The following is a 23199-nucleotide window of genomic DNA, read 5'->3' on the forward strand; positions in this document are numbered from 1 at the left end:
CTAATAATTGTATAAAAAAAATACGGTCATTCGGAACTTTTATTTTTTCGTCAATCGCGGTTTAAACATAGTTCACGGTTCACTTATTTCAATATATCTGTTAAGTGAAAACGTATCCGCCTCCTTTTGTTCTGACGATAATCGATATTTTTGCTGTTTGTCATATTTATAAGCACTCCAATCATAAACGTGTTTTAATTGGTAAAACGTCGTTAAAACTTGTTGCGATTTCACTTATGTCCATTAATGAAACGTTACTAAATTTCTTCAGCCGCTAGGCATAAATCGCCAGATTTTGCTTGAACACAGTAGGTCATAAATTATATATGACGAAATATGGACAAAGTCTAAGTCAAGACAAAACAAATGTATGCTGTAGCTCATCAACCTGGCTCATACACATAAATAGCCTTGTTGCAAGCATAACGTTAAGAGCCTTGTCATTTCATATTACATTCGACAAAACTTTTGTATTTTTAAATTAAACGATAACAAGCAGCGCAATGAAATATAATTTAAATGAACCATTCTTGGATAAACAATATTGAGAACTTAGCTATTTAGTTCACGATAGTTTAGTTGCATGGTTTATTTTTATTAGTCACTGAATGTATGAACCCATTTTGCCATTAAACTCTAAATGTACTATTTATATTTTAAATTTCATTTATAATGTATGATAACGTTCGTAGATAATTAAGTGCTATTATGTTACATCTAACATCTATCAAAGTATATTAATAAATCGTTTGTTAAATAGTTATACTCAATATTAATCACATTAAGGAATTAAATTAGCATTGTTTTATTTCGGAAATTATGGATGAATTACTTCGTACTGCACTTGCTTAGTAATATATTGTTTTGAAGAAATACGTCGCCGTTGCCGCTTTTTGTAAGGGCGGCAATTGCTCCGAGTATTACTTCATCATGGCAAATAGTTTCCCTTGTTGATAACTTAATTGCCTATATTATCACGTTTAAACCAATTAGTTAATTCATTAATTATGCATAGGTAACGAAAATTGGTCCCAATTAAAATACGTTTATCGTGCTTTCAAAGAAAGCGAGCGCGAATTGCGACTTCATTTCAAAGAAATAATATTTGGGGCAATTTTCACGTTTCACGCATAGCGTTAACCGCCGTCTCTTTTGTACTCGCTTCGTTTTCTCAGGCAACTTATCGAGACGCGATAGACATACGGGCGAGCAAGTAGTAGAGAGACGAAAACAGCCGAAGTCGCTCAATTGTACACACTACTTCTGGATGTTGAGACAAGCTACTGATTTAAATTAAATACACCTGCGCTACAGTTAGGATTATAGTACATCGGTGATCGCGAGTGATCTGTTTTGTTATAATTTTCGAAAAAAAATATTACAAAGGATCTAAGGAATTTTTGAGGATATATTTATCAAACGAGATACGTGTATCATTGCGTTTGAAAAAGGCTGTATTGTGAAGTAAATCGTAGTGTACCGACAAATTGTGTTATATGGATTTGCTTATTCAAGTGTCTTTTTTCTTTGAAAATCCCGAGGAATTGCGGTCATACTGTGAACAATATTACGTGTTTTTACAACGTGAATAGTAAAATGCTTAATTTGACATAATTATGTGAATTTGAAAAATGTGATTTTAATTATTTTATATTAAAGTTTAAAAGAGTGATTTTAGGTTTTTAAAGTTTAACCCTTTAATTATTTCGTTGAAAAAAGACGGGAAAATACTTCGCTAAAATGGGCGGTCTTGCCCGACGGACGGTTTGGATATACATGTGTGTTGGTGTGCTCACTTTAGGGCTCGTGGATTTAGTACGAGCAGGGTCGTGCCCTCGTGAATGCTCGTGCACGAAAAGCAGAATGGACTGCTCATTTAAGAAGCTTCGACATGTACCATATCCCATACCAACTAGCATTAGAAAATTGTAAGTGAATTATTATCGAGGATCTGTGTTAATTGTCATTTATTGTTTTCACCCAAAGGCCGATTTTTTAGATGCAATCGGTGAAACTGTTGATTGATGTGGGTGAAACATAATGCGCGTTTTATTGTGACTCGCAATTAAATCAATTCACTTTTAACATCACAATTTGTGTTTTAGTCAAACTGACGGTGAAATAAGATCATAGAAAGATTTACATTAATTGTGAATGATTTACTTGCCGTTTTACTTTTTATCTACAACAAGATTTTTTATATGTACACTATATCAATACTTCCCACGAATATATTTCAATATTACTTTTACATTTACACCACACGGTTTTATTGCTGGCATAATTGAAACAGAGCTAATTAGCTTTTTATTTGCGTAGTGTCGCCATATTCGCTGCACAAAAATATGTTCGCAGAAATGTTATTGCTACTTGAATGTTTGTATTTTATCACTTCACTAACGCTAACAATATTTTTAGTGCAAATTCTCCACTCCCCCACTTGAAATATTAGAGTTTTGTTTTTAGGCTTATAAAAACTTCAAACCCTGTATTTATATCTTCAGGGATCGCGAGTGTTTGTAAAATACTCTCTTCTCAATCACAACTAATGTTTGGTAGGGGTTTCGATAAGGAGGTTTACTTTTTAGAGCGTTGTTTATGCTAACAAAAAGCGGTTTGACAGATTTGAACATTTGTTTTTAAATGCCTTACGCCAAAAACCCAAACCAGCGAAACAAACGAGAACTTGAATCTGTCAGTGCTGCCTCACGCTCTAAATATGAGTCGCGTTCTGAGAAAACTGGGTTTAATGCATGTGCGTAAAGTGTTGTCCCAGATTAGCCTGTGCAGTCCACACAGGCTAATCAGGGACGACACTTTACGCTTTTATGGTATTTTGAGTTTGCAGAAAGTCCCTCCTTACCGAAAATCAAGTTTAGGCGGAAAGTGTCGTCCCTGATTAGCCTGTGCGGACTGCACAGGGTCCGCACAGGCTAATATGGGATGACACTTTACGCACATGCATTATGCCCAGTTTTCTCAGAACACGACACATATATAGTTCGTTTTTTGTTCAAATCTTCAGACTTATATCAGCGTCGTCATTTCGCCAATTTTACATGGACAATATCAATACAAAGAAACATCAGACCAAATAATGATTATTTAAATAAATAATAAGGACAACGTTTTAAAGACGCATTATTTTTATAGTTGTTAATTATCATCATCATCGTCATGATATTTATAAACTATTATTATAATTATTAATATTATCATTATTATTTTCTTCTCTTTCTTCTTCTCTTTCCTTAATAATATTATTATATATTTAATTATTTTTATGCCCCCGGTAGGGTGGCATATAGCAGTTGAACTGTCCGTCAGTCAGTATGTCAGTCTGTCCGTCCGTCCGAAAAAACTTTAACATTGGCCGTAACTTTTTAAATATTGAAGATAGCACCTTGATATTTGGCATGCATGTGTATCTCATGGAGCTGCACATTTTGAGTGGTAAAATTTCAAGGTGAACATCATCCTTCAAGGTCTAGGATCGAAAAAACAAAGTCAAGGGAAGTACTAAGCTTTAAATGGACATAGTTATCTGACCTCCCCATGTATATATTTTTGTTAAATAAATCAAAGCGGCGCAGTAGGCGGCATTGTGTGCATGTCGGGCTACAGTAACCTCGTGAAGAGGCCAGTAGGACCTGTAAATAAACTCTGAAACACACACACGACGGCATTGTGTTTCTGACAAACACATTGTGGTAAAAGATCAAGGTCATCCTTTACGGTCTACGGTAAAAAATACAGATTTAAGGGAAGAAATAAGCTTTATAAAGGGAGAAAATTATTCAATATTGAATATAGCCACTTTATATATTTGGCATGCATGTGTATCTCATGGAGCTGCACAAATGAGTGGTGAATCTTCAGTCCCGGTAGTGGCTTTTAATTATTTGCTACTAAAAATAGAGATTTGTTACAGACAATTATTTTCAAGGGAAGTAATTTATATAATTATAAATCTCATATTATATATTTCCTTACCAAGAATTGAAGTTCTTTTCACAGTTACTGTACAAATTTATTATTTTGATTATTTATAACCCAAATGATTAATCCAAAGTTTTTTAAATGATATAATTATAATTTCTTTGATGTTCATTACATACCATGATCAACTCTTTCTATGATCTCTTTTAAACCACAGGCCTTGTTTGTCAGTGATGTCTGGCATGGTCATAATTGACTGTGAGACCCCCACCCCCCGGTTGGATTGGACAAAATTCAAGGGAAGAAATAACCTTTAAAGGGAGATGATTTATATACCTGCCAAATGATAAATACAAATTTTATTTCAATGTGGCGCAGTAGGGGGCATTGTGTTTCTGACAAACACATCTCTTGTTTATTCTCTTTTATGTCGTTGTTGTGGACTAATGCTACAAGCATCGCCCAATCTTTCACTAAATCTAGAAAAAAAAGCAAATATTTTAATCCTGTGTGTTACATGCTGCTGAATCAGTATATGTCTATATATATTTGTGTTAGCATCGCCTTTCCCAGCCTTATTTATCATTGATATCGCATTAACTTCTATTACGTACATAATCCCGTGTCTATAGAAAGCCACGGCCCCCTGATTAGTTCTTCAAATACAGCGAATATAAACCCTTTGATCCCCTATTATGTATTTCGGCTACTTGTCATTGTCACTCTATCATGATGGGTTTCTTTTGCTTTGAAAAGGCGCTACCGTGCGATAGGAAATAATGTACTCCACAAATGGAACATGTTTACATAGACATTGTCGAAGCTTACAAAATGTGATCAAAGTTGAATGCATTGCAACATACACAATGTCAAGTGCTCTTGTCAGGTTTTATCCTTACACAAACTGTCCACTAAATGTCCTCTTTGCAACACTTATTTCAATTTAGTTAATTAGCTACATACGCAATAATGTCTCTTCAACTAAATCAACATCAATCAGAATGCATTCGTAAATAATATTGATAGAAAGATTCAGAATTAGCTATTTTAAAACACTGTCTGTTATACAACTACAATTCTTTTAATAAATTTTCTTAATTCCACCTTCTTGTATTCGTTTCGGAAGAATTTCAATGTTTCAACGTTCCATTTATCGTTTTGATCTAACTTCTATATTGGTTATCATAGAATATTATAATAGGATTAATATTTCAGATAAAATACGAAGTATAAACGGCCTGCTAATAATAATGTTAAAACAAGATGTGTTTGTGAAACACTATGTCCCCCCATATATTAAACCTTTTACCTTGAAGGATGACCTTGACCTTTCACCACTGAAAATGTGCAGCTCCATGAGATACACCTACATGCCAAATATCAGGTTGCTATCTTCAATATTGCAAAAGTTATGGCCAATGGTAAAATTAAAGTTTGACGCAAACAAACCAACAAACAGACAGGTCAAAAACAATAGTCCCCCAGTACAACGTATCCTTGACATAATATTTTTACTTGAAATTTGCCGTAACGTCTTTGCTGTAGTAGCAGGAAATACAAGAATAACACCATCAAACATTCACACTTTTTTTGCGCAGTTACATAGACATTTATTGAAAATTCTACCGTCTTTATATTCCACTAACTTCACGCATTACAAAACATGTAACAAATGTGAGATTTATCTACATTATAAATAATAATTTACGGACTGATGATTAGGATAAATTACGCGAATAAGCACCGGTAAACCTGTGAGTATGTTGCACCAAGAGCGACTACGACACCGCAGAACTTCGACTAAAAAGATATATACTATAAGCTCATCTCGTAATGAAAGTGGCATTTGTGCTCCGATGTACCGGTATTCATTTTATTACGTATACAATTCGTGTTACTGGCAATCTTGCATTCTTTATACAATTAAGTTACTTTCTCATTTGTTGCGCGGATCTTGCACGATTATGTAGCGGATTAAAACATGGGGTCTCACGTGGGATTACAATTCTTTTAATGCTACATACTCACCAGAAATCTTCCTTTGGCATATTTATTTCTTCTATCCGCTGAGACGACACAATACAACTCTCAGGTTATCAGATAAACAAATTCATCCACGATCCTGCATTGTAAATTCAATCAAGCCGGTGGTTTTCGGTGTTACGATTGTACATTTTATCTTCGTTCAATTAATGCTAGCTGTAACCTCTTGCATGGCCATGTTTAGCTTTTATTTTTCCATTTATATTGAATACCATCTAACAAATTATATTATTGGATGCATGCATATCTTGTTATCCAAATGGGTTTTCGTAATATTCTACTTCTGTACGTATTGTCTTATTATGTTTTCATTAAAAACGGGCAACCTAAGAAATGATTAATTGACCCAGCCCAACAAAACAGGACATAATGTTTAATTTATAGCGCAATAGTAGGCTGTTTGTTTTGTTTTAGCTATATTCGCGGTTCTCTGACTTGGCTTAATACCCCTTTTTTCAGTTACGTAATCATTTTGTTTTAAATGTGCATTTTTGGGGTGATTATTCCGACCTGTTGTATAAGGGACATGATTCGACCTGTTCAATTCACTTGAACAATTTAACGTACAAATCTAGCTACTGACGTACGGCTTTGCATGAAATTGCCATAATATACTCGCAGAGGTGCAAGTATTTTTTTTTTATTTCCAAATAACTGTACATTGAAGTTGTAAAAATTCTGAATGTTGACACCATCTTGACATAAATTGCTGTTTACCCTCGGATCACTGATAAAGGCGCACATAAATTCACGATATTTACATTATCAGTGTGTACAAACTAACTGACCACTTCTTAGGTCAGTGTATTACATCGAGAGGGCTCGAGTAGTCTAATTATGGGACTTAATAGGCTGCTCAAGCCTGATAAAATCTGTAATTAAGTTGCCCTCAACTGAAATTCGATAATCCCACAAATACCGCAAAAACGGTGATGTGCCCAAACATTGTGTTCTTGAAGTATCCTTAAGAATACTGTGACATATGAAAGGTCTCCTTGTAAATGGTGACTGTGAGAGTATTTTACAAAATATTGTCCTTTACCTCTATGTGTGGTATATCGGTGACAATCGGTTTATTTCTGTTTTTAAATACCGCAGAATATTTAGCGTTTACATTAACCCATGTTTCTTAAACGATGTATTGGAACTATTAACTTCGTTGTTGGAACTTCGTTGTACATGTAACATAACCCACTGGATCTCGTATAATCATTTTATACATCACTACCTCTGCTGCTTTACACACTGTTACCTTCGCCATTCCATTAACCTTTATATTATAATGATTCAAATATAATCTACTTAATTTCCTTTTCATTACGTCAATTTTCTATTTTATCAAGAAGAAACAAAAAAAACAAAACAACGCGTTCATTCATCGTCTGCAAGTTATCTTTATTGTTTCCCACATAACATCCTACCGTTTTGATGACGACTACTACAGGTGTTACCGTGTTTGTAAATTAAATTAATATTAAGCGGGTTTCCTTTTTCACGCAAGGCCTCATCACCAGCTACATCTACAATCAAACCTGAGATTTCGTTAAACGCGTATTTTACGTAAAAGAAGACATTAATATAAATTAAATGGTTATCACTGTGCAATCGATATTCATTTTCGCAATCGATCATTTTTCACGATGTATATTAACGCATTCATCTTAATTCTTTGATTGCAGTTGATCGCTCATTTATACTTTCGTAAGTTATTAATGGTGTTGTCATTTTCATTTGAATTAAACTGTGTATATTTCACAGAAGATATTTCAAATATATGCCTATTTGTAATTTATAACATTTATCAACAAAACGCATTTAACAAAACGTATTGAAAGACATGTATCTTTTACAACATATGCGTGTTTGTAGATATTTTGACGTTGGGAAAACAATTCGAGGCACTTGTTGATAGAAAAAATGTCACTAACATTTTTAAGAATTGTGGAATTCAAGAAACATTAAGAAGAGGAATTATCGTTCGATAGTCGTTTATTTCAGGCCAATAACTAAGTGCCTATTCAATACAAAACAATAAATACCATACGACATGAAATAACCCATTTATGCCTAGTGGACTCTCACACCCTGCATAATTGGAATAATTTATTTCCAAAATTAGGGATGTCTATTCTATTTATTTCTATATTTAGAATATTTCTTACAGAAATTCCTTTAGGCAAACAGCGCAGACCCTGATGAGACGCCGCATCATGCGGCGTCTCATCTGGGTCTACGAAGTTTGCCAAGGCCTTTATTCTAACCGCTAGGCATATATGGGTTAAAAACAAAATTAAGAATAAAGCTTGGGCAATCTGTAGAAAAGCACAAATGTAGCATTTGGAAATAGTTTTATGACAAACGAGTATGTCAGGGTGAAGCGAAAGGGAATTGTGTATATTTATCTGTATGTTGTCTGCATGATAAATACGTTTTAATTTGTTTAACAATATTTATACAATTACTCACACTAGAATCGAGTGAGCTATATTTGTTTGATAGGAAAGTAACATAGTTTATTACATGTAATTATTACATCTGTTACAGACGAGAATCGCAATAAGAACATTTTATGTTCATGTTTATTGTTGCGTTGTGTAATTGGCAAACAGGGAGGGAGAATTTATTATTGCCGGAAGGGATAAATAATTATGTCAGATTTACCTCGTGTGTCGAAATGTTTATACTCTTCATACAGTGACATTGGTCCAACATGGGCCACAGGGTTTCGAACTACTATAAACTGCTCTGATGGCAGTTCGATTTCATGTCTACATTATTCTGATATATTTGCTAAATTAATATCAATTACAGTAACACAAGTTTGTTGATGCTGATTTAATTTACATCGATGAACATTTGTAGACCAGATGTATTAAATTATGTGTTTTTTATTATTAAAATTCTCTTTTATGTACATGTGAGGTATAACTGCTATTTTTAAAAGCATTAAACGTATACAATTTCTCACGTTGATTTGCTATCATTTTAAATATATTGATTCGAGAACCAACAGTCTTTTACATGTTGTAAATAAATGATAATTGATTTGTATTTTTTTCTAGGGATTTGCAAGGGAACGAAATCTCAACAATAAAATCAACAGACTTTAAGGGCCTTACTCGGTTACGGAGCCTGTAAGTATACGAGATCAGCATCTCTCACACCAACTGCACAGTCGTTAAATGAGCCGCGTTCTGGGAAAACGGGGCTTAATGCATGTGTATTTAGTATCGTCTTTGCTTAGCATGTGTAGGCGGCACAAGCTAATCAGGGCGACACTTTCCGCTGTTATGTAATGTTTCGTGTGCAGAAAGTCTCTTCTTAACGAAAATCTAGTCTAGGAGTAAAACTATGTCTATGATTAGCCTGTGCGGACTGCACAGGCTGAAATTGGACGACACTTTACCCACAAGTTTTTCCAGAGCGAGGCTTATAAAGGCTTTCAGATCGCTTAGTTCAATGCTGTGGTTTGTTTCCTGTTCGCTGTCGGTAATCATGATAACACGAGAAACCCTCTCGTATTTTTCGAAAACAAATAAAAAAGAATAAAGCGTCTGTTCAAAATGTTCAAAACAACAAGGTTCTTGTCCAAAAGGTAACACTATCACGACGACTATGCTCATTGTGCATTATTCTATTTGTTAAGGATGCACTTAGCAAGATTCTACCGTTGCAAGTGTTAAGTGCGGAGCTATTAGCACGGCCTGTAGTAAATCTATTGACGCAACAATTATTTTGATCGTGCATTTCTAATTATGACCAATTACCAACGTTTAACCGCGCGATTATTGTTTCAAAATTACGGGCCCTGTCAAGCGCTTCGGTGATCAATCTCGTTTTAACAGCTCCCGTCTATCGGTAATAATGACGTTTTTCATGTTGAAAATCTTGTCAACTCATAACCTCCGATCTTTGACCCGCCGATAGCGTGCGTTCACACTAGGCCGGACCACCCCGCTCTGTGAGAGCGAAAGTGACAAAAACGCCTAAGAATTGCTTGTCTGTGGACTTTGTTTAACACATTTATGCCTAGAGGACTCTCCAATCCTTCTAAATTAGATCAATTTATTTCCAAAATTAGGGATGTCTAGTATAATTATTTCTTTATTAAGAATATTCCTTACAGGAATTCCTTTAAGCAAACAGCGCAGACCTGGGTCTAGGCTGCTTGACAATGCCTTTTTTCAAGACGCTAGGCATAAATGTGTTAACTGTGTAGTTTTAAATGAAAATTTGCGATAAATCAAGAGATATGCTTTTATTTGCTTGTCATTTAATTTTTGTAACTGGATCAATATTCTGCTACCCTGCCCGCTACTGAGACCTGGACACTTGACTTTATAAAGCGTGACTTTATATGGCGATACTTTATATAGGGAGACTTTATATAGCGCGACATTATGGCGGACAGAGTTGCTCCTGACCAGTCTGATCATATGGCATAAACCCCATTTTCGCACGACTCGGGTCATTTATTGCATCAAAAGGTTTATGCGCTTCTTCATGAGCAGAAATATGCGGATATTGTTATATTTTCGGTGCCTCGTATTTAAAATTCCCTGGTATAAATTTCATGAGTAAAATCTTAAAAGCGAAAATAAGATAACATATACATGTTTAATGTTACATGTACAAGCATGAAATCCAAGCAACTGCATTCCCTCCTAAACTTCATGTCAGCCCCGTTCATAATCATTGGTTCACAAACGCAGTAAATGAAATTTTCAAGATTTCTGTCATCGATGAATTAGACATGAATGGCTGAAGGCGGTTTCACGAGCACTATACGTAGATTGGTAATTTCTTAACACCAGGTCTATGAATAATTGAACAAAACACCACTGAAGACTGAGCCTCTTATAGTACAGAACCTGCGATAGGAGAGTCAGAGTGGTAGCAGTCTAAGACAACTCTAGGTTTCTTATGAATATTAGCCATGTTATGGGAAAACAGCGCTTAATGCATGTACGTTAGGTGTCATCCCGAAACTTTCCGATTTATGGATTTTTTCCTTTTAAGAAGGTCTTCTCTGAACAAATGTCCCGTTAATGCGGAGATTGTCGTCCCCAATTAGCCTGTGCGGATTGCACATCGTAATCTTGGACGACACTTTATGCACATGCATTGCTCCCATTTTAACAGAACGCAGCACATACTATTACGAGTGAGGCTACTGTTTACCTATTATTTCGTACAGGGTTACATGGATATTTAAACAGTATAACACCATCAGAAGGCCTTTTTAATGTCATTCCTACTCTTTTTGATCGCCTCATAAAAGTATGAGTAGGCTTCTTAATATTTGAATTTTATATGAGCCGTATTCTAGGAACACTTGGCTTAATGCATGTGCATAAGTGTCGTCCCAGAATAGCCTGTGCAGTCATTTGCATTAAGCCCAGTTTTCCCAGAGCGCGGCTGAAATAATTGCCACTAAATATATGTAAAGCGTTAAAATTCAATAGGTATACACCTGGATATTATCGCTCCCTTATTTTCAGCGTGTTTGAAACAAAAGTTGACTGAAACCGCCGAAATAGCAGTTTCAAATGCACCCAGTATTTTAGTTAGTCCATATATATACGGATCATTATTAAATATTTATGTTTGCTATGTTTGTTGTGGCGTCTTGGTCAGTTCCTAGCGAGGTCGATCGTGTCTCATTTCGACCAATAACGAACATAATCCGGAGATCTCATATTGGTTTTGATGAGTGCCCCCGAATGAAGAACCAGTGTTTTCTGATTCGCGAACTGATAAATTTCGCGCTAGACAAAGTATATGAATTTTACAGATAACATTATTAATTTACGTCGAACGGTTCTCGCGGTTTTGATTAATCGATGTTTTGTGAGATTTGTTGGTTAGGCAGAAGCTATTGGTATATACCTATAATCCAGTAGTTTGAAAATCTGTTCTCGATCCAGTAAAAACGTTTTAATAGTGTCAAGTGTTTCTCTTTTTTTCGTATACAAAACTTTGAACCTACGTGCACGACCCTTCCTTGCGAATATTGTCCCTTTAAAGATATGACAATTATATACCAAGGCGTATGTAAACGCATTTCATATTCGCAATTACACCTCTGTCACAATTCGATAACGATATATATTAATTGTTTATTATACCTCTTACAGTGTGCGATAATAAATAATGTTTTATTTTATTTATAATTATTATATTTTACGCTTACAAATATCTAATACAAACTTCGTATATGAAACTTGATTTCAGGAATGACGCTCGTTACCTGTTGAATTTATAACCGGTGTCAGAGTCTTAGCATAGCAACTTTAATCATTTGATTTAATTTTCGGTGAGTCAAAACATCGGTAATTGAATTAAAGAATATCTCCTGGTTCGTAATTACCTTCGACTCGATGTATGGTTCCCCACCTGTGTAATAATACCCGTGTTCTGGGTCGCTAGTTATCAGGTACCAATCAAGTGCCCATCAGATGCGCAACACACTGGCAGGTTTGAAACTGCCGGTAGGAAACAATTTAAACAAACTAAATAATAATGGACGTCTTTGTAACTTTGTTTCAAGAAATGTTGTAATCATTTTAAAGCTTTAAAGGCAAGCGAAGCGCGACGCGGAGTTTTTCTGCTAGTCGAAGATTCACTCACGAGATAAAGCCCGCAACTTTGGGGTCTTCCTCTCTTAACACTCGGTCTATTCTGCACCCAGGTTGGTTGTGGTTTCGTTCGCGCTAATGGGCAATAATAGGACACAAAAATGACGATTGAATATAATCTACCCGACAATTTCATTCATAAAAAGGTGGAGTTTGCACGCAAACGAGCCTTGATTCAAATTCTCGCCGATTCATAAACCGTTTGTAACCGAATTATGTTTCTCTCTGTTTTTCTCTAAGTTCAAAATAAACTGGATAACACGAACTGATGAGGTTTCATGGGCATGCTATCAAACATTAAATCGGACATAAAAAGACAAAATTACAAGTATCTATAGAGTTTGCAAGTTACATTTAGAGATGTGGACTTGTGATATTTGCCAAAATGCACAGACTTTGTTATAGCATCAATATAGATACATGTGTATTATTGTGAGATAGCGATTGATTTTGGTGTGCTCGTTCGATTAACCCATTTATGCCTAGTGGACTCTCCCATCTTTCTTATTTGGATCAATTTATTTCCAAAATTAGGGATGTCTAGTATATCTATTTCCATATTTAGTATATTTCTTACAGAAATTCCTTTAAGCAAACAGCGCAGACCCTGATGAGACGCCGTCTCATCTATGTCTACGCTGTTTGCCAAGTCTTTATTTTCTAGACGCTAGGCATAAATGGGTTAAGGGATAATTTAGGAACATAATGTTGTCCACCAAATATTGTAAAAAGTAAGCTAGTAAGAAGTTACAACAGAGCTTTGCAAGTATAATAGCCGCTTACAGATTTATAATCTCACGGTTGGCGCAAATGTAACCCAGCTAGAAAAATCCCCGACTACTATGGGGTTTAAACCCTGGCACTAACATTTCGAAGACAGACACTCTACCGCGTCGTCATGAAAGCTGGCTGATGTAGCCAGGCGGTTTAAGTGCTCCCTGCACATCACCTACATATTTAACCGTACGTTCTAAGATTTTATATATGGATCGTGCTCTGTGAAAAGGGGGTTTAATGCATGTCCGTAAAGTGTCGTCCCGGATTAGCCTGTGCAGTACGCACATACTAATCAGGGACGACATTTTCCGCTTTTATGATATTTTTCTTTAAAAGAAAGTCTCTTCATCGCAAAAATCCAGTGTACGCGGAAAGTGTCGTTCCTGAATAGCCTGTGCTGACTGCACTTTACGCACATTAAACCCCCTGTTCACAGAGCTCGGCTCATATGGTTGTAATCTTCGTTTCAGGAACATCATGAAAAATCAAATTCAAACCATAGAAAAGGGCGCCTTTGACGACCTTAGTGCAATGAAAAGATTGTGAGTACCGATATCTAAATATTTGACTTCTTTTAAGTTTCGGAAAACATACCAAGACCTCCACTCCCCCTTAGTAATGATAAACAAATTATGTCAAGTAACATCGCTGATAAGTCCCAACATTACATATCCCATAGTTAAGTCTTAAAAAGGTGTAATTTTAACAACGAACATCCACGCTTGGCATGAAGCTTTTCTACGTTGGACACATGATGTGAACACAAAAGGGCAAATCACTTAGAGACGCACTCTTAATTATACTTTCAGATGTCGTTTACCTGAAGGGCATATGATTTAATACCAGCGTAATATTTGTATCATTCCAACCAAAGTCCATAATCACTGCTTGGTCCTGACATCGTAGATATTTGTCGACAATCGCCCCTTGATCATAACGATATCCATTTATAACTGTTGACAGATTTGTCCCTCCCATCTGCGTAGCACGAGGATTCACTGTAATCATGGCGGGACGATGTCACAGTGGATAGGGCTTACCTTATAATTTAAGGTTCAACGGAGGGATAAAATTTATTAAAACTTTGATTTGTTTTTCCTTCATTCAATGTGGTACAATATGGTCAAACTATATATCATTTTAAAGGTAAAGACGGAAAGAATAACATTAACACATTTTTGACATTCAATATTTTTTTGCTTTATTCATATTTTTGTTTAAAACCAATACATTTGTACACTAATTTACAAAATCTCAATTTAAAGTTATGAAGGATATGCACTACCGTAAGTTGAATAAATACAAAGCTATATTCATATACAAGGTCAAGTTAGCAACATTTCACAGAAAATTATTGTCAGAAAACAACAAATGAGTTACTATTCAACTGCATTTTTTGGATAATTTTCCTAAACAAAATTCTTAAAATAACTAAACTGAACTACTTTTTAAAAATCCAGATATGGTGGATAATAAAAGTAACCATTCTATTTCAAGGGCTTAACAATTTTGCTATAACCAAATGGAAAATTTTAAACCATCTCAAATTGAAAGAAATTGCAAACGCAAAGTGCATGATGCGGCGTCTCATCTGGGTCTGCGCTGTTTGCTTAAAGGAATTTCTTTAAGAAGTATTCTAAATATAGAAATAAATATACTAGACATCCCTAATTTTGGAAATAAATTGATCGAATTTAGAAGGATGGGAGAGTCTACTAGGCATAAATGGGTTCAAGGGACACTGTCACATTTAATGTCTTGCCAGTCTCAACACTGGTAGGCTAATTCAAACGAGTGAACTCGACTGGGTATAGGCGTTCTAGTAGGCACAAGGCTGACTAGGGGCCTGGGGCATGGGCCCCCAAAAGTTTCACTGCCTAGTGGCCTCACGGTGCTAATCCGGCACCGCATGGCATCTGCTGGCCCTAAATGCTTTTAACGTATAACGATACAGAGACTTTAGATAACATTTTGTGTGCAGATTTTCAAATAGTGTTAATTTACTTAACAAAATACTAAGTGTGTTTCATGAAAGAAAAGGTGCAATATTTTCATTTTTCCATTGTATTGTATGCTTTGCTCGTTTACGCCACCATGTCACTGGACAATCTTTCAAATGGGCCGTGCTCTGTGAAAACGGGGTTTAATACATGTGCGTAAAGTGCCGTCCCAGATTAGCCTGTGCAGTCCACACAGGCTAATCAGGGACGACACTTTCCGCTTCTATGGTATTCGTCGTTCAAAGAAAGTCATTTCTTAGCAAAAATCCAGTTTAGACAGAAAGTGTCGTCCCAGATTAGCCTGTGCGGACTGCAAAGGCTAATCTGGGACGGCACTTTACGCACATGCATTAAACCCCTTTCTGCATCGGCTTGTGTGTCTTGTTTTTTGCGAGATTTTTAGACACCAGGAATGTATTTATTTTAATAGATTATGGCTCAGTTTTCGTTGGAATTCGTGACATTTAATTTTCAATTCTTAACGATGTCTTCTTATGTAAACGACACACACACTACTTGTGTTAAGCGAATACGCAAATAGGTATGTCATTCTGTATTAATATTTACGAAAATCAGGCACATAATAACTTTGCCAAAATGTTTCGTTTGTTTCATTAGTTGATGTTTGTTTAACAAATGCCGAAAAACGAAGGCGGGCTAGAAGTTAGACGTCTTGTTTGCTTTGTAAACACTGACACACGGCTTAAGAGAGCATTTTGCTTACATTGCGGAAAGTAAAGATAACAGAAGAATAGAAACAAGATGATGTACTTACACTAATCTACAGAAGAGTTCTCTTCGCATAAGTCTTTACCTGCTACCAGATTTGCAGTCCGATATTTGGCGTGTCTTGGTTATTGTTGAGTGGTACTCGTGAAAGAATGTTCAAAGCAAATACACGCGTTTTATGAAACGGAATGCAATGGTTGCATTACAGTGTGATTTTGTGTCTACAATGAACCTGTATACTTGAAACTCTCCGTTTCCTACATAAGAAAGCGAAGGATGACTGTTTACATTTTTCATGTTTGAACATTTTCCGTACTGACATATGTCTACGTATTAACGTATTTATATTCCCTGAGTTACCTTAGTCCATCAGTCTATTTATGTGGCAAATTTGATTATCATGGATATATAACTTTGTTTAGTTTTCATTTGCAGTTAAGAAACACAAAGTTTGTGCTTCGTGCTTTATCCTTTGCCAATATGAAGTGTTGTTTAATAGACAATGCAAGATTAGACCCTATGTCATCCCCAATTTCAGGAGCGCTCCTGCAGCATTTGTGTGATGCTATCATTTTGGGTCATCGCATCTCATGCACTACAGTGGCTCAATCAACAATTTACCGTCCCTGAGTAAAACAGCCTCTAGTCTGTCAATAAAGACAGCAATCAGATTGATACATATCTGTTTATTCTATTAGTCGATCAGTGATTTATTAAAATTGACGTGATGACATATACAAGTCAATACGTAGGACCAAATCAAATTGTATAAATCCCTCTGGGGCTTAACGTGTTTCTGGGAGTCATGCAGTATTTTCATTGTTTTGACGTTTTGTTAAGACGGTCAAAACATTTGATGATTGAAATTATTTGAGATTCCTTTGATTTAAAACGTGTTTGCTTTTGTTGCTGAAGGTCGTTTTAGACGTTTTTAAAACACAAACTATACGTTGTTGAATAATATCATATATAAACACTATGCGCCATGAAAGGCATACACTGTTATAATATACATATTGTATAGGTATGTGTTGTATTTTATATATTTATTTATTTTACAAAACTAATATTTAATTATAATAAATAATCATCACATACACTTGATTGAAATTATATCAGAAGAGTCACAATATTAGAAAAAATGATAAAAGAACCGCGCTCTTGGAAAGAGGGGCTTAATGGAGTCGCGTACTGAGAAAACTGGGCATAATGCATGTGCGTAAAATGTCGTCCCAGATTAGCCTGTGCGGACTGCACAGACATTTTCCGCCTAAACTGGATTTTCGTGTAGAAGGGACTTCCTATAAACGAAAAATACCATAACACCGGAAAGTGTCGTCCCCGATTAGCCTGTGCGGACTGCACAGGCTAATATGGGACGACAATTTACGCACATGCATTATGCCCAGTTTTCTCAGAACACGACTCAATGCATTTGCGCTGAGATTCGTCCCTGAAGCATGTGCGGAATGCACAATCTTCACAGGCTTATCTGAGACTGTACTTAACGTTCATGCATTATGCACGGTTTCCGAGACCGCGGTTCAAATTTTAGATTGGTTGGGAACGTACAAACGAAACTTCACAATAGTCTTAATATACTGTTCAATTTTGGTTGGTCTATGCCTAGTTACTTTACGATGTTTCCTCATACCGAATTAACATTTCGGCTCCTATTGCAATTTCCTCTTTGAAGGTTTCTTACAATTAAATCGATCATCATTAAAGCCCCAGTTGTCGATGTATGTGCGAAATCAACGATCAAGAAGATGATTTACTTTACGGAGATTTAACCGGTGATAAAGCATACATTTACTTTGTAACTTCACTTTAAGTCAACTGAATACTCGTTCACCAGCCACCTGATTGCGGTACAAATTTACACCGAAAAGAGATGTAAATATTCTTACATAAAGTTGAATTAATCGAGCATTGGTTGATTAATTAACACGCATTTATTGTTAGCGGTTCAAAGTGGTCTCTTAAATAAGAAGTATGCGCAAGAATTCGTCAAATTGTTTAAGTTTTATTTGCGGATTGCGGTGAAACTACTCAGCCGATGGCTGTAGGAGTAATTGCACATACCGGTAATTACCCATACCTATACATTTTACAAATTGACACAGGCATACTTAACTCTACCACCTGACTCCAGATTTTATTATCTTCATTTAATATTTTTGGTCGCATATATCAGTATTTAACTGCTTTAAGCATATTAAAAAAGGCGCTAAGCTTTCCATTTAGCTAAATAAACGCGATACGTTAATTATCATATTGGTTGTTGTGATATTAATAAAATAGTTGAAGAATCAGCATACGCAGCAGTAGAAGTAGTAGTTGTTGTAGTTGTTGTTGTTAACTTGGTGGGGGATAAAAAGACATCTAGGCATATTTGAATCGTTCTGTGAAAACTGGGTTTAATGAATGTGCGTAAAGTATCATCCCAGATTGGCCTGCAGTCGACACAAGCTGCTAATCAGGGTCAAAATTTTTTCGTGTACGTTAGATTTTCGTTGAAAAAAGAAAGACTTCCTTTAAACGAAACATTGCATAAAGGCGGACAATGTCTTTCCAGAGACACATGTACGTACTGCACAGGCTAATCTGGGAAGACACTACGCACCTGCATTAAACCCGGTTTTCCAATAACGTTGCTCATATTACGATTAGTGTGACGACTATGACGATTGCGATGACGCAGATGCTACACCACCGATAACACAGTTTGTATATTATAAGACGGATGTCGTTGTTGCTTTTGTTGATAATGATGATGATAATGGGACCAGATAATTATTATGATGATGATCTGGATGATTTTAAGATTGAAAAGTTGGGGGAGGAAGAAATTTACGATAGTTGTATTGATTGTGCTCAATTGTTATATATCTTCATCGATACAAGCAACATAATTATATTTAAAATTGGTCGTTTGGTCTTTTTAATGCTACTCGAACACGCATGATTGTGTTGCCAGGTGATGTATTGGTATTCATTTGTCTTTTATCCAGTCGAATTGTCTTGCCCTGTTCGCTGCGTGCACTCTTCGTCCCATTGTTGTTTCGTACACTTATCGGAATCTCCGATCTAGCACCACTTGTCAGTGGTTTGTTGTCATTGTCCAGTCCTTGCTAGTTTGACGTTAATGATGGCATTAAATTGAGCATAAACCAGTGATGACCTCTGTCAAATTTTACCCGCACTTCTTAGCAGATTGTAATCTGGAAACCAATGTTATAAAATTGTAGCTACAGTTATTTGAAATGTCAGAAACGATCATCAAACCGATTATCTTACGCTAGACGCGGTAATAAACCGTATCAATTAGCACATGTAATGTCTGACATATTCTGTTGTTACGTTATAAAAAGAGTCACCAAATAGTTTCAATTAGGTATGTTATGTCAAGACAGATTTTGGATGTTATTTTATTTTATCACATTAAGGGGCCTTCGTTGGAAAATTCCTCGAGGTAACATTATGAATGGATTCAGAAGTTGTTTTATATATTGCCGGGTAACCACCTTTCAATCAACGGGTAATTTTGTAATTTTACAACATGGCAGCATATTTTTGGTCTGAAAGGGTGACATTTATGTTAGAGGATATTAGGTATTTGGTGGCCTGATAGTGATACAATTCAACTAATATAAGAGTCATATTACGCAATAGAATTGACATATTTCCAAAAGTATTGCTCTAGTAACAGACAATAATTGTGTGGGTATTTATTATACTTTATTTTTATAGATAAATCAATTGTCAATACAGATAAAACTTAAATTAATACATTTGATGGGAAAATCGAGTAAAAGTTACAACAATTAGTCTTTAAAACATAACGTTATAGTATAATTAAGATAATATAAAAACAAAGTTGCTACAGTATTCGCAAGAAGTTGTGCTTATAAGTTCATTAATTCATCTGGATTACTCCGACAAGTCTATTTTAAAAAAGGAAAATATAGGTATCCCTTTAATAAAAAAGCTGCCAATAAATATATGTATATCATTAAATATCCCTTTTTCAGGCCAGTGCTATCTAGCATTCCAGCCATTGAATTCGGATGCCCTTTGACAGGGTATTAGGTGTAAACCTCTGCATAATATTGTTCTATTGGGCTTGAATCAAACACGAATCTGCAAAGACGCAAATTAAGATTTATTTTGTAAAATAAATGTTGAAATACCACTTATTCATTTTTCATATCAGTTATGAGTTCGTTTTTCTTGTCACCCATTATCTGTTCATTTAAATGCCGATTTTTATTGGTAACACGTCTCTGATATGATGAAATATGAATACTCTTAAGGAATAACGTATTTTATCAGTTTGAAATTTTATTTATATCTCTTTTGTGATAAAGAAAGTGTATATTTCCTTGTATTTGATAAGATTGGTGCATTTAGTGCATATGTAAATATAGTTAACCCATTCATGCCAAGCGTCTAGAAAATGATGCGGCGTCTCATCAGGGTCTATGCTGTTTGCTTATATGAATTTCTGTAAGAAATATTCTAAATATAAAAATAAATGTACTAGACATCCCTAATTTTGGAAATAAATTAATATAATTTAGAAGGATGGGAGAGTCCACTAGGCATAAATGGGTTAATATAGTTCGTACCCAAAATCAGAAAGTAAAGTACGGAGTTTGGGACTGAACGGGCACACGCATTGGTTCTTGTTTGGTGCAATATAATAACATAATCGTATACGTTGATAATATAATTATTATGGCAGACCATATACTTTTAAATATATACATATTTGACAAAGTATCTAGTATATAAATACATGCAAGTAAAATCGTTATCGTCCGATATTTCAATATTGTTTATTTGTAAAGTCGATTTTGGCTGTAAATTTATAATTGAAATGTTCCTCATTTTTTCGATATAACAAGAAAATGTGTTTGAATATGGAGAAATTATCGGATGCGATGATCTGAAGAAACAAATCTCGAGATATTCCCACATACTTGTCGCAAGGATTTGCAAACAGCAAACAGATATCCGTTTTGCCTTTAACTCTTTCAGTGCTGGAACCGAATTTTGAAGGCCTGTGCAAACATTTTGGATCCGGATGAGACGCCACAAAACGTGGCGTCTCATCAGGATACAAACTGTTTGCTATTCTGAGAGCATTCTTTGAAAAAAATCGAAGAAAATGCTAATTTTAGAAATTCAGCAGACAACATTTAAGCAGACGACACATTTCCCAGCATGCAAAGGGTTAATTTCCGATATTTGACCAATCTCGCAACAGTTTCAATGTAGCAAAAGATGTTTTTAAAGATGGAAGATATAAATTGTATCAATGGCAGTCAGCCTTCAATCTGTTTGTGATAGAAAGGCAAACAATGTCCCTTCCGTCGTCTGAATAGCTCCACTTCGTTCCCATGATGCATCGCTCGCGTTTAAGACCTGTTTATTATGCATACGCATGCGCTGCCGTTCTCGTGCATTGTTCAGCGGTACTCATTCAACAAAACCCGGCGCGTAATTAGTTCTACTTTACCGTGCTGTAGCGTTTTTATTAGGTCGATTTTCATAAAAAGGTCAAACGTGGAGTTGAATTTTGAAGTGCCCTGAATGGCGGTATGTTTTTAGATGCCTTTATAAGTGTTTTGGGCAATTGCAATATGGTTTCCAGTCGGTTAACGTCGGTTCACGCCGCGTTAGACGGACGAGAAAGATTTTAAAATGAATTGATGCTTGACCAATAACATTGCGGACAATTCTAAGCTGTCGATTAAAAAGCCGTTAAAAGAACTCTGGCGTTAGCTTGATGACTCGCAAACCAGGCCCCTTGACTTCAAAAAATATCTTTACTATGTTAATCAATACTGTACAAGTAATTTGTCCCTTGTATTCAAAGACTAGCCGATGTTAACAAGATTTTCTGTTGGAAAAAATGTTATCGTAGTTTTATATACCCAACATGTATAATATATTATTTCAATCTTCAAATTGTCTTCACTTATCAAGGTCTAATAATGTTGAGAAGAAAACCTATTGATCGATGAATATGCTGTATACACGGGTTGAAAGGAAATAGTATATCGATTTTCAGGTCAATCAGCCAGATGTCAAGGTCACTAAATGTAGTAAAATAAGAACGATGTCTACACATAATATTAGTCGCGTTAGGCAAAAATGACGTATGCGGCGTCTCATCAGGGTCTGCGCTGTTTGCTTAAAGGAATTTCTGTAAAAAAATATTCTAAATATAGAAAAAAATTACTAGACATCTCTAATTTTTGAAATAAATTGATCCAATTTAGAAGGATGGGAGAGTCCATTTCGCATAAATGGGTCAAAGTCAAGCAAGGTTTCGTATTCTCGTAATCGGACAGGGTGCTCCTTGTCTGGAGTTGACCGCATATGGCATAAAAGCCATTTTCGCACGACGCGGGTCACATAGAGATTTCTTTAAATGAGCATGCTGATTACATTGAGGATCTCCATCTATTGCTTGTCTCACAGATCAACGGTCCACGTCACGGATCTTCCAACTACTGCACTATGTGTACCACATAGTTGCTAATTAGAAAGGTGGGGGGGGGGGGGGAGAGGGGGGTTAAACTTGTTAAATAAGACGCGCTGTTTAATATGTAAAACATGATTTTATGCAGAATATACCAAGGCGTGGGGCATGGCTGTTATGATTTGAGAGGTTAATGAACAATGAAACGCTTCACGCGCGCTAGTTATTATAAAACAACAGAGACTGTCTGTTTATACTTTAATTTATATCCGCCATATATCAAGCACCGTAAAACACATTTATTTTAAGAATATACATGAATATCAAGTTATAAATTATGAATCTCTGTGTACTAAATATGGACTTAAGTTTTTGTTGCGAAAGAAAAAAAAAACGTGGTGCATTCAAATATATTAAGACTTAGGAGTTAAGTTTATACCATAACAGACGGAATGTGACTATAAATCTGTACATTTATGTTAATTTATAAAAAAAAAACTCGGAGGTATTTCTTAGCAGTAACGGTTTTGTAACGTTAACGTATTATTTGGTGATGCTTATGTCTATTTGAATTAGAATG

At 35.6% G+C, this 23199-nt stretch overlaps 1 protein-coding gene across 1 annotated transcript; it reads left to right on the forward strand.

Annotated features, from left to right (window-relative positions):
- Window positions 1-1204: 1204 nt before the first annotated feature.
- LOC127842984 (slit homolog 2 protein-like) lies at window positions 1205-14002 on the forward strand. Its single transcript, XM_052372799.1, has 3 exons — window positions 1205-1928; window positions 9045-9116; window positions 13868-14002. The coding sequence occupies exons 1-3, from the start codon at window positions 1741-1743 to the stop codon at window positions 13941-13943; spliced, it is 336 nt and encodes a 111-aa protein (XP_052228759.1). The 5' UTR covers window positions 1205-1740; the 3' UTR covers window positions 13944-14002.
- The last annotated feature ends 9197 nt before the right edge of the window (window positions 14003-23199 follow it).

The sequence above is a fragment of the Dreissena polymorpha genome, chromosome 8 (genome assembly GCF_020536995.1).
Source record: "Dreissena polymorpha isolate Duluth1 chromosome 8, UMN_Dpol_1.0, whole genome shotgun sequence".
In the NCBI taxonomy this organism is placed as follows: domain Eukaryota; kingdom Metazoa; phylum Mollusca; class Bivalvia; order Myida; family Dreissenidae; genus Dreissena; species Dreissena polymorpha.

Excerpts from the sequence above, each read along its gene's own strand:
- LOC127842984 (XM_052372799.1), top strand. The coding sequence starts at position 1,741 with ATGGGCGGTCTTGCCCGACGGACGGTTTGGATATACATGTGTGTTGGT. Across the intron at positions 1,929-9,044 it reads CCAACTAGCATTAGAAAATT|GGATTTGCAAGGGAACGAAA; the intron begins GTAAGTGAATTA and ends ATTTTTTTCTAG. Across the intron at positions 9,117-13,867 it reads CTTACTCGGTTACGGAGCCT|GAACATCATGAAAAATCAAA; the intron begins GTAAGTATACGA and ends TCTTCGTTTCAG.